This window comes from Haliotis cracherodii, unplaced genomic scaffold (assembly GCF_022045235.1).
Source record: "Haliotis cracherodii isolate W230 unplaced genomic scaffold, xgHalCrac1.p SCAF_2, whole genome shotgun sequence".
Taxonomy (NCBI): Eukaryota; Metazoa; Mollusca; class Gastropoda; order Lepetellida; family Haliotidae; genus Haliotis; species Haliotis cracherodii.
In genome coordinates, this window is record NW_027266275.1 from 15,656,320 (window position 1) to 15,669,555 (window position 13,236).

The 13,236-nt window shown below is 42.1% G+C and overlaps 1 protein-coding gene across 3 annotated transcripts in view; it reads right to left on the reverse strand.

The window, feature by feature from the left end:
- The window catches only part of LOC139469863 (protein transport protein Sec31A-like), a 35,002-nt gene continuing 21,766 nt past the window's right edge, over window positions 1–13,236 (reverse strand). For 2 of the 3 annotated variants that reach the window (XM_071252175.1, XM_071252172.1), the window contains 7 exons: window positions 12,392–12,468; window positions 11,854–11,975; window positions 11,154–11,291; window positions 9,785–9,847; window positions 8,183–8,308; window positions 4,973–5,044; window positions 1–4,399 (listed from right to left, as the gene is read on the reverse strand). In XM_071252175.1, the coding sequence (XP_071108276.1) occupies window positions 4,208–4,399; window positions 4,973–5,044; window positions 8,183–8,308; window positions 9,785–9,847; window positions 11,154–11,291; window positions 11,854–11,975; window positions 12,392–12,468 (790 nt within the window). In that variant the 3' untranslated portion in view covers window positions 1–4,207. The remainder of the gene's footprint in view (window positions 4,400–4,972; window positions 5,045–8,182; window positions 8,309–9,784; window positions 9,848–11,153; window positions 11,292–11,853; window positions 11,976–12,391; window positions 12,469–13,236) is intronic. The other variant, XM_071252173.1, reaches the window with a different exon arrangement.

Consider the following 13,236-nt stretch of genomic DNA (forward strand, 5'->3'; position numbering starts at 1 on the left):
TGAAATCGCAAGCAGTGATTTATTTAATTTCTCGGACAGTTTTGTACACTAGAACTGGCTTACATGCCATATATCATAACACTTTACATTCAGATATAAGCTATACATAATTAAATAACAAGATCATGCAGCAAACGATGGATGAAGAGATGATGAAAACAATGAAGTAAACAGCTATACATAAATAACACCTTGCATGTGGCTGGCTACGGGTACACAATTGCATATATTTATCAAATAGACTCAAAATATTTCTTTACATCTGAAAAAAGAGGGACTATGTTCCATCTCCAGTAAAGACATTAGTGCAGTAGGTTAAATCTGTGATTAGGTTACTCTGAAACTGATATAATTATCTACATCTGGATTGTTTGAACAACTTGATAAACACTGTTCCTCATGATAATGCTGGAGTATGTGAAAACATCATACCGTATAGCCTTAGAGTGAATGTGTATGGTTTTATGCCGCTTTTAGCAATATTCCAGTAATATCACAGCTGGGGGCACCAGAAATGGGCTCACACATTGTAACCACGTGGGGAATCGAACCCAGGTCTTCCACATGACGAGTGAACGATTTAACTGCTAGGCTACCCCACCGCCCCTTAGAGTGAATGAGCATCAGTGTTATAGTCAAGGGGTGTAACAATCCAGGGAAGGAGTATCATATGAGGGATTTAACATGTACGTCATAGATACCAAACATGATTTAATATTAGAGTCATCACATGATATATATCCTGAATGTATACAAAACAGACCATGTTATTGACAATTGTTAACATGAAACGATCTGATGTATTTTCTTTCGTTACAAGTGCAGTTTGGGACACTTTTTTCTATAAAAAAAAGTAAACAATTCAAGTATGACATGCGACTGATGTATCATGTCAGCGGCAGTTAATATGCAAAACAGGTCCTAAGGAATCAAAAGCTTTCCAATAGTGTTCTATTTCCTTCAAGTTGATGTACAGGAAGAGACAACATCTAACAGTGTTGATTTACTCCTAACATGAATTTGAAGCAACAAATCTCACTCAAACAAAGTGAAATAAATAACGCCATATTCATTTATACGTGGATCTATATGGAGGATTACAACACAGGTGCAATATGGAGACATGCAATGCTTCGTGAAGACACATGCTTCATGTAACACACAATGCTACATGACACCCTGCTTCATGTAACACAATGCTTCATGAAGACACATGCTTCATGAGTACACATGCTTCATGTAACACAATTCTACATGAAGACACAATTCTTCATGTTAACACAGAATGCTTCATGTAACACACAATGCCTCATGAGGACACATGGTTCATGAAGACACAATTCTTCACGTTAACACAGAATGCTTCATGACACCATGCTTCACGTAACACACAATGCCTCATGAGGACACATGGTTCATGAAGACACAATTCTTCATGTTAACACAGAATGCTTCATGACACAATGCTTCATGAACACATGCTTCATGTAACACAATGCTTCATGAGGACAACATGCTCTGTGAAGGCACACAATGCTTCATGAAGACACACACACACTTCATGAAGAAAATGTTTCATGTTGACCCGATGCTTCATGACAATGTTCCGTGAAGAACGTTGAGAACTGGATCCCAAGCTACCTCTTGGATGTTGATTTAAAGAATCAAGAAATACTTGAGATGTTGGCAAAAGAGATCAAGTCATGTAATCTTTTTTGGTAATTGCACAGAAAGTTTTGATTTTGAAAGTTTAAGAGAGTTGAACATGGAAAACAATTGATACATCTTGAATCAAATATTCGAGAACTCAAGAACTATCACCAGATAGATGATCCACTTAATGATTTGACACATTACAAGAAACACAAGGTACGTCAATGATTACACACAATGTATATTATATATAAACATCATCATGATGATAAATAAAGATTCTGCACCATATTTCTCATGACATGATTCTGAATGTGAATTTACAATTCATTATCAATATATATTGAAGAAGGGTAATATCATCTCAATATACAAGAATCTGAAGAATGCATAATTATCAGTGATTGTATGAGTGAACATCTCAATGCACCAGGTACCACTGCAGAAAAATACAAAGATATACTAATTTAACTGATGAGTGCGTCAGAAGAAAGTGTAAGTCAGGTTGAAAAATATAGTATTCTCTCTGATGACATGTGCTTCAGTGCCACAGGATAAATGAATCACAATATATTTCTCACAATCTCAGTCATAATCTTAATACTCTCCCATTTCTAATACGGAACAGTATAAGTCAAAATTACAGTCAAACAAAACAAGAATCTAAACAGTTCTCTTTGGGCTGAAGCCTAATAAACAAACTACTAGCATGCCTAAAATAACAAACTAAAACTAAAACAAAAACATTACAGAGATGTTTTAATAAGTATTATCCATGTATAGAGATTTTGATGACTGATTTTACACGCTCTTAAACTTGCATACAAGGAACACAATGTAGAAAGGTATTGCAGACACTCATGATTACTGAGAAATGCACACCTATATTCAAACAAGGCAGGGTTGTAAGTGACTGCGTTGATATATCTACCTCCGACTCTACAAGCATATGACATGCATTAGAGCAGTCATGATTCACTGATGTACTGATGTATCATGATTTTACACCCGATGAAACCACACATAATACGCCTACCAGCTATCCATTCCTATTGGTTTAAATAATCCAGCCAGATAGTTCCACTGGCAATAAACACCTCGTAGCTAATCACATCCGAGAGAATAATACTGTTCGAAAAAAGCCAAAATAATCAATCGTGACAGTCAAAACAAACTGGTTGATGGCAACAACCTCTTGTTGCCAGGGATGCATGGACCAAGGAGAATTTCATATAATGACAGTGGAAATGAATTATCACACTATGTGTCATATCATTATTCAAAGGTGAGCCAGTGAGTTGGGTTTAAAGCCTCCTTTAAAAGTATTCCAGTTATATCATGGCATGTCAGCTGAATGTGGGAGGAAAGCCTGGATTCAAAAGTAGATGGTAGAGATAGACGTATCATGTATGTACCCTGCGTGTCTGCATGTACCCTTCGCGTCTTTCAATGAGGTGCAGTGATACAGGATGGGACTACAGGTTCCTCTTGTAAGAAGCATGGCAAGCTAACTACAAATCTCAAGCAATAACTAAAACTGAAAACAATCTTCCAAGCTGACTGTGCTTGATGTATTGTACATATATACAATGTTTACAATGTTTACAAAATCCTCTCATTCCATCAGTACAGGGTATCTCACTGTCACATCACACATACATCTTCACCAGAGCAACACCTTTATTCCATTTAGCTACAAGTTGATAGAAGATGTGCTCACCCAGTCCTCCAGCCTAATACAACACTGAGGACATCATCAGGAATAATAAATGCAGCTTAAAAATACATCCTTGTAGAAACCATACTCGTGGAATATTACCTAGACAGAGTTGTCCGAAGTGTTATGCAAAGCAGCAGTGGAGGGAGGCTACTTCAGGTAATGTATAGATTAGTGTTCCAAAATAGTCTGATAATGCAGCTTGGCCTAATATGAATGAAGGAATGATATTGTCTAAAAGAATGGTGGTTAGGTGTTGAAGTTATAAAACCTCAGGTTACCATAGCTTTTAAATAACAGCTCATTAACTAGAATTTTCGGGTTTAAACAGTTTGTCATAAATCCTGTACGCTGTGGTGTTTATAGTGATTGAAATTAATGAGGGTCCACATCACCATATAGAGTACCGCTTCAGATCTGGTACTGTTGGTAGTCACATGGTTACATAGAGTAAAATTCCAGATCTTGTGCAGTGGGGGGCCACATAGAGGACCATTTTAGATGGTGGTGTAGTGGGTATCCACATGACCCCCTAGTGTAGCACCTCCCTGCACTTGACAGGCACCTCCCTGCACTGGACAAGCACCTCCCTGCACTGGACAAGCACCTCCCTGCACTGGACAGGCACCTCCCTGCACTGGACAGGCACCTCCCTGCACTGGACAAGCACTTCCCTGCACTGGACAAGCACCTCCCTGCACTGGACAAGCACTTCCCTGCACTGGACAGGCACCTCCCTGCACTGGACACACACTGGGGACTCTGCACACACACACTGTTAACCCTGGACGTAGACCTGTGTAATGCAGCACCTCCTTGCACTGGACACACACTCTGTTAACCCTGGACGTAGACCTGCAGCTGTGCTGCTGACTGGATGAGGACCTTGATGCCAGGCATGAAGCTGCTGATCTCGGAGAAGTTGCCCTGGCTGATCATCTGGGTGTAGACGCCGAGGCTGGCGTTGTAGTCGTACTGCTGTACAGACTGGATGATCTGGTGCAGGCCCAGGACCACATTCCCAGATAACTGAAACACAGCATGCAGAACAAGTCACGTCATGCTCCCCAGCAAGACAGAACATGGTGGCATATAATGTGTGTATGAACATTAACAAATCTTGTTTTGTTTGTTGTTTTATGCTGCACTCAGCAATATTATGGCTATATCACATCAGCCTAATGAACAAATCTGTGATTAATATTACGAGCAATGGCCCATGAATTTTGGGCATCATGGCACACAATCCACCTAATGACCGACAACCTGATTCAGTGTTGGTGCCTCCTAGAACTAGCATTACAGTGTTTGAGAGCTATCATGAAGTATTTTTAACATTTAACTGCAATACAGAGTACTACATACAACATTGCTGAGAACACTGTGATGCTCATCAGAAAAACAATATTGACATGGTATATAGTGAGCTTAGCCATGCCTAAAACTGAGACAGGAACATTATGGAGAAACCTTCTGCAAGCAATGTAGCATTACAACATTATCATATCCCTCTATGAAAACTAAGTCCTTTACTGATGATATCTACATCACCAGTACCTGTGCACATTCAGAGACAGCAGGACAGGAAAAGTCATGACTCACCGTTCCGTCCCGGAGACGGTCGTACAACAGTTCCAACTTCCTGGATACATCCTCTAGTTTCCTCTTCATTTGCTGCAAACATATTTATTTACATGATGAACTTGTTTTTTGTTAATTGTCTAACCCCTACTCCGCAATAGTCACACTATATAACAGCAGCCTGTGAATAATCTTGTCTGGGTCAAACAAATCAGTGAGTGATAGTATGAGCAATCTGAAAATGTCAACATGTCTTGTAACCTATTGTCATGCAGCGTTACCTCTTGTAAGCACAACGTCTCTGTGGTGAGAACACAAACCGCACTGGAGGGGGCCCTGACACTGTAAGACTGATGTGATAGTGGAGTTACAACTTACTGCACTGGAGGCGGCCCTGACAATGTAAGACTGATGTGATAGTGGAGTTACAACTTACTGCACTGGAGGCGGCCCTGACAATGTAAGACTGATGTGATGGTGGAGTTACAACTTACTGCACTGGAGGCGGCCCTGACAATGTAAGACTGATATGATGGTGGAGTTACAACTTACTGCACTGGGGGAGGCCCTGACAATGTAAGACTGATATGATGGTGGAGTTACAACTTACTGCACTGGAGGCAGCCCTGACACTGTAAGACTGATGTGATGGTGGAGTTACAACTTACTGCACTGGAGGCGGCCCTGACACTGTAAGACTGATATGATGGTGGAGTTACAACTTACTGCACAGCCTTGACAATGTAAGACTGATGTGATGGTGGAGTTACAACTTACTGCACTGGAGGCGGCCCTGACAATGTAAGACTGATGTGATGGTGGAGTTACAACTTACTGCACTGGGGGAGGCCCTGACAATGTAAGACTGATATGATGGTGGAGTTACAACTTACTGCACTGGAGGCGGCCCTGACACTGTAAGACTGATGTGATGGTGGAGTTACAACTTACTGCACTGGAGGCGGCCCTGACAATGTAAGACTGATATGATGGTGGAGTTACAACTTACTGCACAGCCCTGACAATGTAAGACTGATATGATGGTGGAGTTACAACTTACTGCACTGGAGGAGGCCCTGACAATGTAAGACTGATGTGATGGTGGAGTTACAACTTACTGCACTGGAGGCGGCCCTGACACTGTAAGACTGATATGATGGTGGAGTTACAACTTACTGCACAGCCCTGACAATGTAAGACTGATATGATGGTGGAGTTACAACTTACTGCACTGGAGGCGGCCCTGACAATGTAAGACTGATGTGATGGTGGAGTTACAACTTACTGCACTGGAGGTGGCCCTGACAATGTAAGACTGATGTGTTAGTAGAGTTACAACTTACTGCACTGGAGGCGGCCCTGACACTGTAAGACTGATGTGATAGTGGAGTTACAACTTACTGCACTGGAGGCGGCCCTGACAATGTAAGGCTGATGTGATGGTGGAGTTACAACTTACTGCACTGGAGGCGGCCCTGACAATGTAAGACTGATATGATGGTGGAGTTACAACTTACTGCACTGGAGGCGGCCCTGACAATGTAAGACTGATGTGATGGTGGAGTTACAACTTACTGCACTGGAGGCGGCCCTGACAATGTAAGACTGATATGATGGTGGAGTTACAACTTACTGCACTGGAGGCGGCCCTGACAATGTAAGACTGATGTGATGGTGGAGTTACAACTTACTGCACTGGAGGCGGCCCTGACAATGTAAGACTGATGTGATGGTGGAGTTACAACTTACTGCACTGGGGGCGGCCCTGACAATGTAAGACTGATGTGATAGTGGAGTTACAACTTACTGCACTGGAGGCGGCCCTGACAATGTAAGACTGATGTGATGGTGGAGTTACAACTTACTGCACTGGGGGCGGCCCTGACAATGTAAGACTGATGTGATGTTGGAGTTACAACTTACTGCACTGGGGGCGGCCCTGACAATGTAAGACTGATGTGATGGTGGAGTTTTACAACTTACTGCACTGGGGGAGGCCCTGACAATGTAAGACTGATGTGATGGTGGAGTTACAACTTACTGCACTGGAGGCGGCCCTGACAATGTAAGACTGATGTGATGGTGGAGTTACAACTTACTGCACTGGGGGCGGCCCTGACAATGTAAGACTGATGTGATGGTGGAGTTACAACTTACTGCACTGGAGGCGGCCCTGACACTGTAAGACTGATGTGATGGTGGAGTTACAACTTACTGCACTGGAAACGGCCCTGACAATGTAAGACTGATATGATGGTGGAGTTACAACTTACTGCACAGCCTTGACAATGTAAGACTGATGTGATGGTGGAGTTACAACTTACTGCACTGGGGGCGGCCCTGACAATGTAAGACTGATGTGATGGTGGAGTTACAACTTACTGCACTGGAGGCGGCCCTGACACTGTAAGACTGATGTGATGGTGGAGTTACAACTTACTGCACTGGAAACGGCCCTGACAATGTAAGACTGATATGATGGTGGAGTTACAACTTACTGCACAGCCTTGACAATGTAAGACTGATGTGATGGTGGAGTTACAACTTACTGCACTGGGGGCGGCCCTGACAATGTAAGACTGATGTGATGGTGGAGTTACAACTTACTGCACTGGGGGCGGCCCTGACAATGTAAGACTGATGTGATGGTGGAGTTACAACTTACTGCACTGGAGGCGGCCCTGACAATGTAAGACTGATGTGATGTTGGAGTTACAACTTACTGCACTGGAGGCGGCCCTGACAATGTAAGACTGATGTGATGGTGGAGTTACAACTTACTGCACTGGGGGCGGCCCTGACAATGTAAGACTGATGTGATGGTGGAGTTAAAACTTACTGCACTGGCGGCGGCCCTGACAATGTAAGACTGATGTGATGGTGGAGTTACAACTTACTGCACGGCCTTGACAATGTAAGACTGATGTGATGGTGGAGTTACAACTTACTGCACGGCCTTGACAATGTAAGACTGATGTGATGATGGAGTTACAACTTACTGCACTGGGGGCGGCCCTGACAATGTAAGACTGATGTGATGATGGAGTTACAACTTACTGCACTGGGGGCGGCCCTGACAATGTAAGACTGATGTGATGATGGAGTTACAACTTACTGCACTGGGGGCGGCCCTGACAATGTAAGACTGATGTGATGGTGGAGTTACAACTTACTGCACTGGGGGCGGCCCTGACAATGTAAGACTGATGTGATGGTGGAGTTACAACTTACTGCACTGGAGGCGGCCTGGCTGCAGTTGCTGACAAGCAGGTTGAAGATCTCCTGAAGGATCTTGTGCTCGTCCGGGACGGGGCCCTTCTGGACTGGCTTCACCACCTCCGGGGCAGGCTTCTGAGGCTGGACATACACAACAGGGTGACTATGGTAACAGTATCAACTCAACTCTGTCAAGAGGTATGCTACGTCAGTTACTGGATTAAGCTGGTGTTCATGCTTGGAGGTCATACATCAGACTTGTTAGTGGCCTTAGAAGAAACTGTTAATTGTTGAGTATTGTACAAGTATTCATCAGGCACATTCATACTGTACTGTATACACATAAGGCATTATGTCAGCAGTGGATACCAGGGTTAACATTATGAAGTCTATAAAGGTGCCAATTTCAAGTGGAGACAATACATTACAGCAAACAGCATGAAAGGTAAATATTATCTTGATTTCTTGTTTGGAGAACCGTAAACACAAAGATTCAAACATCAATTCTTTTGTTGTTTATTTGGTTTTGTTACACAACACTCAGCAATATTCCAGCTATATGATGACAGCCTGTAATCAAGTCTGGACCAGACAATCCAGTGATTGACATCATATGCAACATCCCAAGTCACTGGGATTCCTACATTCAACAGTCACCAAGCCGGACAAAACGATGCAAATTAGTCGTCTTGTATGACAAACATTGATTGCTGGGGACCTATTCTAACCCATAATCACCTATTGGAACCCACAATCCTCATGGGCTTGAGTGAGTGAATAAATCAACGGATCAGGTTTACACCTGTATCACACAGATCAGATCAATAATGCAAGCAATGATCCACTGTCCACAAAAAGCAATGAGAAGGTGGTGAAGTGAAATTGGGCTAGTGTTCACAAATCTCAAATCAACCAGATGAGCTTTGGGAGTTCTTCCCTCATGGTCATCCATCCAGGTTCTATCCAGTTCTATCCAGTTCTATCCACCATTATGAGGTGAGTTGAAATGGGGTTTATTGTTGTTTGAGATTATTGCACTCATATAGCCATGTGTGCATGTATTTGTTGTTTTACCCCCAGTCAGCAATATTCCAGCTATATCACAACAACCTGTCAATTATCAGCCTACACGCCAAGGGTACAATGACACACAATCAAACAAGTCACCGAGGCTATCCAAATCAGTCCACAAAGTCGCCTCTTACGACAAGCGACCTGTGAAGATCAGGGTAGAGAATAAGTCTTCAGAAACCCATGCTGGCCATAAGAGCTGACTATGCTTCTCGTAATAGGCGACTATGCTTCTCGTAAGAGGAGACTTTAGGGATCGGATTGTCAGGCTTGCTGACTTGGTTGATGCATATCATTTTACCTCAACTGCATGGATCGGTGCTCATGATGTCAGTCACTGGACTGCCTGGCCCAGAATCAATTATTTACAGATCGCCATCACATAGCTGGAATATTGCTGAGTGTGGTGTTAAATAACAAACAATCAATCTTACGACAAGCAATAGAGTTTTGGGGACCTACTGTACCCCTGGTCCCCTTTGGAGACAGAACTAGTTATGCTGGTTCTATGGAGTTCGCCCCCTGCGCAAGGTGGGTGTGTCTCACCTTGGGCTTCTGGGGGGCCTGGAAAGCGGGCATGGTGGGAGGTGTCATGGCAGTATATTGTTGCTAAAGGCGGCAAGCGTGGGAGAAAACAGGATGAGTTAACAACATAAATAGGGAGAACTACTGCATGCATACTGTCAAGTCCACCAGACCTCCCTGATGTAGGTGATGCTTTCCTGACTTGCTGGAGTGGAGATCATGTCTGGGTAGGATTTAACCAATTCAATCGCCCCTTACCACAAGCATGGTTTGATGCGGACTATTTCTATTAATGAATCCCTTCAGGGTGTAGTCAGCAGTCTTTTTGTAACCACTAGGCAGTAACCATGGCAACAATAATGTTCTAAAAGACTTAAAAATCAATTTATGTCCAAAACAACCTGTCCTCAACCTGTCCTCAACCTGTTCTGTCCCCAGAATTGAAATGGTAATTACTTCCACACCATGCAATGCTATTAGTGAGAGACTATGGTTTTACACCAACTTTTAGCAATATTCCATCAATATCACAGTGGGGGACACCAGAAATGGGCTTCACACATTGTACCCATGTGGGGAATCGAACCCGGGTCTTTAACCATTAGGCTACCCGACCGCCCCAATGCTATTAGTAGTACAGAGGAGTAGTGACATGCAACATCGGTCCTACCAACTTCAAACACAATGGAAAGATAGTTCTATTTTTTAAGGTACAATAACTCTCTACGCAAGTCATCAGCTAAATATTCTGTTTTAATGCCGTTTTCTTTCATTTTGAAAATAACAAAATAAGATGAACACGTTGAACAAGTGTTAATTTTGCTTGTCTTATTCTGTTACCATGGTTACCAATAATTACAAAGTATGCATACAGAGTTTCCATAGAGAAAACAAACAGAAACTGGTGACCAAAAGCCATGTCAGTTACTTCAAAATACCATTAACAATGCTCAAGCTGTATGATGGAGAGATCTGGAATTGTTATTCATAATGCTCGCATTCATGGTAGCAATATTTAAGAACATGTTAGAAACTGTTAATCTGGGTAAACTCATGCAGAAACATTACAACTGTGAGCTATTAGTAAAATTAGTTAACAGATACACTGTTCAGGCTGATACACTGATACTGCCATTAATGATTATAGTGGTCAGTTAGCTGCTGGTTCTCAACACAAAGAAATACAACATCAGAGTCAATTATACACTGGAAAGTTACGAAACAATTTTAGCATAAAGCACATCTAAGACACTTTAAGAACAGCCTTACAATAGAGTACACAATACCAATCTTCAGAGATCAGAAATATCATTGAAGTTACGTCACAAAGCTAAACATCTTTATTTTCATCCGACATGTCAGGAATGAGTGGATGGTGTGGTCAACTCACCTCTGGCGGGGGCTGATACTCCTGGGGGTTGTAGAAGTTGTAGTTCATGGGGGCGCCAGGTGGGGGCTGCTCGTTGCCGGCGGGGCCGCCGTACAGTGGGGAGGTGATAGCAGACTGAGGGTCATATTGGGCAATAGGCTGTCAACATCAAACAGGGGGATACTTTACAGAACATTGTTAATCCTTTAAATGTTTTTGAATCAACAACCTTAAATTTGCCAGGCCAACATTGAGAGCAGAGCCTTGCAAATGAAGCATTCTTACCACAACAACATTTGCATCTGTTAACGGATGAGAGTTAAGGTAATCATACTAACAAGATGGCTTTGGGAGAAGAGGCCCTAGTTTCCTGTAGCCATGCCCTGTTTAAACTATGCCCTGTTTAAACCATGCCCTGATTAAACCATGTCATGTTTAAACCATGCCCTGTTTAAACCATGCCCTGACTAAACCATGCCCTGATTAAACCATGCCCTGTTTACATAGAGAGAAAGGGGACCAAGGAAGTTTTTGATAACCTTTTGTATTTTACATGTCAATAAACATTACGTGTTTTCAGATTGGGGGGAATTATTGAACAACTGATGCGAAGAAATTTGAACTTCCATTTACTCAATTTCTTCTTTCCCACAATCCGTGAGTGTGCAACGTGGTGCAGACACTCACCCCACTTGTTGCACAGGACTCACAGGGTACCTACCTGCTTCTTGGAGGTGATCAGCGGGGGGTCATTCCACGCCGTGTCAGACTTGACATCCTGGTAGGAGGGCATCTTGGGGGTTGACTGGGGGGCAGGGTTGGGGGGTGGGGCAAAGGGAGCACCTGCAAACAGAAGGCAAACAACACTGAAGAAACTGACAAATTGCACAAATCTGTCTAGCCTTAAACATGTTAAACGAATATGATTATATATACTACTCAAAATAAGTTAAGGATCACCTGATTCTTTCATATTGGTAATGTTAATCTCTCATGCCATGACAGATTAACATTACCAATATGAAAGAATCGGGTGATCCTTAACTTCTTTTGAGTAGTATATATATATATATATATATATATGTATATATATATATATATATATATATATATATATATATATATATATATATATATATATATATATATATATATATATATAAGAGCAGCAACACACACATGGTGAGAAATTACAGAAACAAATGTCAAATTAACGTCTGTTCTGTAGAGAGTTAAAAACGTATGTATCAGTTGCATACCAGGGGTTGATGTGGGATTGTAGAAGCTGGTTGGTTGCATGGAGTTGGGTTGAGAGGCAGCACCTCCAAACTGGTTCCTGGGGCAAAGAAAAGGATAACATTAGACAATAATACACACTGAGCATCTGTCAGACTAGGACCACTCAAAACAACTCTTGGTACATCCACGTAGTACATTCTTACACATTTTATGTCAAGGAAATATTGCAGACTCAGTGGGCAAAGGCTACATATGTAGAACACTTTACTTTAGCATGTTTAGAAAAGCTGGAGTGACATGCCACAGTTTCCAATGTATCTTCAACTTATAAACCTCCAGTGATGTATCTTCAACTTATAAACCTCCAGTGATGTATCTTCAACTTATAAACCTCCAGTGATGTATCTTCAACTTATAAACCTCCAGTGACGTCATCCTATTGTTCTCCACTTGGGTTAAATCTCACAAACAGGGACGTTACATTATCCCTGGGATTTTATATAATTTCCCAGGGATTTTATTAATCCAACTTCTGTTTATATTTTTGAAACATATGAATGTTTCTTGCTAGAAATTTATTTTGCATTTGAACAGAAGGTAATGAAATGTGAAATGAAATTACAAAGTTTTTTCTATATATTCCTGTGGATCAAACACACAGCCTTCGTATCTGTAGCAAAGTGAGTGTACTACTAGGCTACTACTAGGCTACAGAGGCACTGATCACAGTCAGAGTACTAGCGGATACTGTGATGACAGAATCATCTCTTTCAAGAGGAACTAGCTTGGCATTGTTATTAACTTCCCCTCAACATGCTCAATGAGGTGGGGTGAAATGGGGTGTAACGTCGCGTCCACGATTATT